The sequence below is a fragment of the Crassostrea angulata genome, chromosome 2 (assembly GCF_025612915.1).
Source record: "Crassostrea angulata isolate pt1a10 chromosome 2, ASM2561291v2, whole genome shotgun sequence".
Lineage (NCBI taxonomy): Eukaryota > Metazoa > Mollusca > Bivalvia > Ostreida > Ostreidae > Magallana > Magallana angulata.
In genome coordinates, this window is record NC_069112.1 from 22,142,292 (window position 1) to 22,146,569 (window position 4,278).

At 31.6% G+C, this 4,278-nt stretch overlaps 1 protein-coding gene across 1 annotated transcript; it reads left to right on the plus strand.

The window, feature by feature from the left end:
- On the plus strand, window positions 1–1,705 carry LOC128172910 (cerebellin-3-like). The gene is made up of 3 exons (XM_052838646.1): window positions 1–40; window positions 787–963; window positions 1,289–1,705. Exons 2-3 carry the CDS (start codon window positions 795–797, stop codon window positions 1,669–1,671), a joined length of 552 nt encoding a protein of 183 aa, XP_052694606.1. The 5' UTR covers window positions 1–40; window positions 787–794; the 3' UTR covers window positions 1,672–1,705.
- The last annotated feature ends 2,573 nt before the right edge of the window (window positions 1,706–4,278 follow it).

Below are 4,278 nucleotides of genomic sequence, written 5' to 3' on the forward strand. Positions count from 1 at the left end.
CATTTTGCCAGTTTGAACACAACCGTCTTGTACATTGCATGTAAGTATTTTAAAAGAAGATATTTGAAATATTTCCCCCTTCTTTTCCTCATTTTACTTTTTATTTCTAAATAAGATGATCCTTATCTTTAATTTTACATGCCTTAGCAAAGATTTAGTTTTATACTCGTAGTAGTATTATTAGTAATAGTATTAACATCTTATTTTTTTGCAAAATCACCGCAATTTGCTCTTCCAGATATTTCCTTTTATATGCTCTTTTCTTTACTTTTTTCACTGAATGAAATCTATTCTTACTTATGTTCTATACCTACAACCAATAGCCAGTGAGTATAGTCGCTCATAGTCAAATTGCGCTCAATGTATCTGAGCGGAAAAATGTAAAAAAAAATTCGTTTATTGGTATACAATTTTTTATGGTTTGTTGTTTGCTATGGATTTGCATAGATTTTTTTTGTGAAAATGTTACTGAATATTTAATCTAAAATACACCACACGTTTGATATCTTCTCTATTCAAAACTGCCAAACATCGATCTAGGAAAAAGTTTGCTTACTATTATTAAAATCTTTTTTAAAATGTTCTGTTCAGTTGCATAATTCATTTTAAAAAAATATATTATGACTAGAATATCATTACTATCAATCTACAGTTTTTAGATTGAAGTAAAACAAAAAAGAAGAGATATGTCTGTTCTCCATCACCGACACATCTGGTTTTTTTTTAAAGTGAATTGCGTGAAGGTTTTGTATATTTGGTTATTAATACATGTACATCTCTGATCAGATTTCAGTATGTTGTTGGCTCTAGCTTTCCTTTGGCTCTCAGTATTTTGGGCACAGTGTGAAAAAGTGTCACCGAAACCAGGCTTGAAACTTTTCCGAGAGGATTATAAAAGCGTTCAAGAAACTTGCATTGCTGTCGGATTTGTGAAAAACAGCTGTGGAAATGATACAAAGATAGGTATTTACATTGATAACTCTTTCACTACTTTGTATAAAAAAATTATCTATATATGTCTTGTCTGATATATGACGCTTTATTTATTATATAGAAAACTAAACGGAAACTAGAAGATAAATTTTGAAACATTATCAATAGAATCAAATCAAGTATGACTGCCTCCTATTTGCCATTTACCATTCATTGCATTCTTTCTGGATTATATTCCATGAAACAATATTCATAAAAAAAACTTCAGTGAAATACATATTGAAGTTGTGGCTTTAAATATCATTTTGACAGCTTATTTTTTTTTTATTAATATACACCCCTTTTTTAAAATTAGGGATTGCCTTTGATGCTCGATTGGGAAAACAAATAAGAAACCTTGCGACCAAAGGCCGAGTTGTTTTTGATACAGTTAATCTTAACCAAGGATCGGGATATGACGCATCTACTGGAGTCTTCACGGTCCCTAATGGCGGAACCTACGTGTTCGAATGGACAATTCTTGCATGGGAAGGCTTGTATGCCCACACTGCACTCGCCGTTAATGACCAGTTTAAATCATGGAATTACTGCCAGCCAGGAAAGTCCAATAATTGGCGATCCTGTAGCAAAATGTCGATACTGAAGCTACATAAAGGAGATAAAGTCGGGATTGCAGTTTTTAGTGGATCAGCTGACATTCACAAGCAATACACGTCTTTTTCTGGCTTTAAACTGTAAATTTGTATCATAACATACTACACAAAAAAAATGGAAAGCTTCCATAAGACGAACAATCTTACTCTAATGTTGTTTTTTTGTGTGAAGAAAGTAATAAAAGGTAACGGGTTGTTTTTGTGTTGAAATAATTTAGCATGGCCAATATGAGTTCAATTGCTATTTCTGATTAAACAGTGTCGGTCAAAACTCCCAATGGTATGTTCAAAATCTTTCTTTAGATCTGAACCTGTTGATAATCATGCAAAATAAATAGAGTCAAAAACTTTAATGTAAGGGTAACTAAAATTACAAATAGAAAATTTAAATATTAAACTTCAAGTTGAGAAAATTTTGTACATCTTAGAAATTTGTCATATTACGATCCCTGCATAGCAAATTACGCACGATCCTGTCATTTCTTTAGACGGCAATAATATCATAAAAATCTTTATGCAACTTGTTCAATTATCAAAAGCCAAATTCAAATACGGTTTGATATAGTTGTTTCATAATTATCAATTAGAGCATTGATTTCATACTTTAAAACAACTTAAATTGTCTTTTTTAATCTCTTAAAAAAACATATGTTTAGCAATTAACATTATGTTTTGTGTAATTAGGGGTTTGTATGACCATCAAATAGTACGTGTAAGTCGTGATTTTCTGCGGGCAGCAATAATACTTATATCTTATTGTCATAAATCAGCTTAAATTATCGTTTATACATTACTTACTATACATATCTTTTTGAAATTGACTGAAACCGGGCTAGCATCAATACATGTAACAACACGCACAAAATGCATGGAACTCAAAGTTCTATGCAATTAACTTCTTTTCTGCCTCCACATTTCTATAGCCTGCCCCGAAATATTTTTGCAGCATATTTTCCTAAAATTTTCAATATTTATAAATACCTATTGATTCAGACGATGTTCACTCAGTATAGTATTAAAAATTCCCAAGATTTCTCCTACCTTGTCAAGTTTCAATACACGGCTCAAAATAGAAAGTCTACGGGGATTTTGTATTGAATCAGCCATAATGAAGCCCGGATGATAATGTTTAAAAATTGTGCAAGGTATTTCGAGTGACTTCCGAAAAGAGAAAACATGTCAACATTCCCCATTATGAATCTCAGTAGGAAATCTGTTTTGAATGATAATGTTATTAATGTGTGAATGAAGTTGTCTTAGAAATTTTCCCTTTCATCTATTTCAATCGCATTTCTTTCACAGGTATAAGTATTTTTATGAAAAATCGCCCAAAATGTGCAGCATAAATATCTTAAATAGAACAGACTTTAGTATACAGCAAACAGGATGATTGTGAAGAACGTTTTAAAACCAAAAACCCGTGAGCAGTATAACATTTCCTATTTAATTAAAAATTTCTAGTAGACATGTAGAATTTGATTTTATCAAAAAATATAAGACTTAGTTATCGGGTAATTGTAAAGTGCGAAATAAAATCGAAATGAAACAAAACGAAACCAAACGTGAGTGCTGATATACTTTGACATGTCGCTGATAAGTTCTTAAGGTATATTACACAGGTACATATAGTCACATGTACAAGCACATACAACGTACGGCATATGAATCTGAAAAATATGACATAAGTCGTTAGAAAAGTTCGCGGACAAGATCGATTGTGAGCGGACTATTGCATGATACCAGCGAAGCTTTTCATATTTAATCTTGACGCATTTTCTAAGAAATGTGTAAAGATTTGTTTATTTTAAATGCACCATAAAATATATACAGATTAATTATTTTGATAAGATATGCTTCACGGAGCATGTCAGTTTTTAATTGTTTAATATTTTGTGCGCATTTTTTCTTATTAAGATAATGAACAGTTTAAGTACATTAAAATAAACGATATTTCATATCCGATCACGATAAGTTATGAAGGTCATTTTGTGAAAGTTTCAAATAAATTGAAAATTTTCTGACCGTTTTATCGCCGAATATGGACGACCAACGCTAGAAAAATGAGTCAAAAGCGTTAACATAATGCACACCTTGGAGCACCGGGCCGTCATTATATTTTGTGTGCATGCTATTTTTATAGGACAAAGGCTTACAGTTGGAATCACAATTGGAGTTGGAGGTTTGAAAATGGAAATACTGATATCTTGAGCTCTTGCATCACGTCAACCCCCACACATACAACCCGGATCTTGAACCTATGGATTTCGCTTTATTCCCTAATCTAAAGTCGAAACTGCGATGACAGAGATTTTCGGACCTAAAGTATTGTCTTCCCACAAATGTTTATTTAAAAATAAAATTTGGTACGTGTTATGACTATTTTAAAAAAGCGACAAGTGTCTTGAAGACAGTATCTACGATATGATACAAAGGACGTCCATTATACAAAAATTTGACAAATAATGGTGTGAACGTGCATTTTATAAATAAATCAATGACCTGAAAATTGTGTAAACTAAAAGATGTTTACTTTGAAAAAGAGTAACAGGTTTAAATTGCCTTTCAGTAGTTTGAAGTCCTGAAGTCGTGGAAATATGACATGATGCTCCCTAAATCCAATTCATGCAAAATATAAATCGCTGTATCTTTTGAAAACAACTTCAAAATCATATGATTTTTTGCATTTTTATTT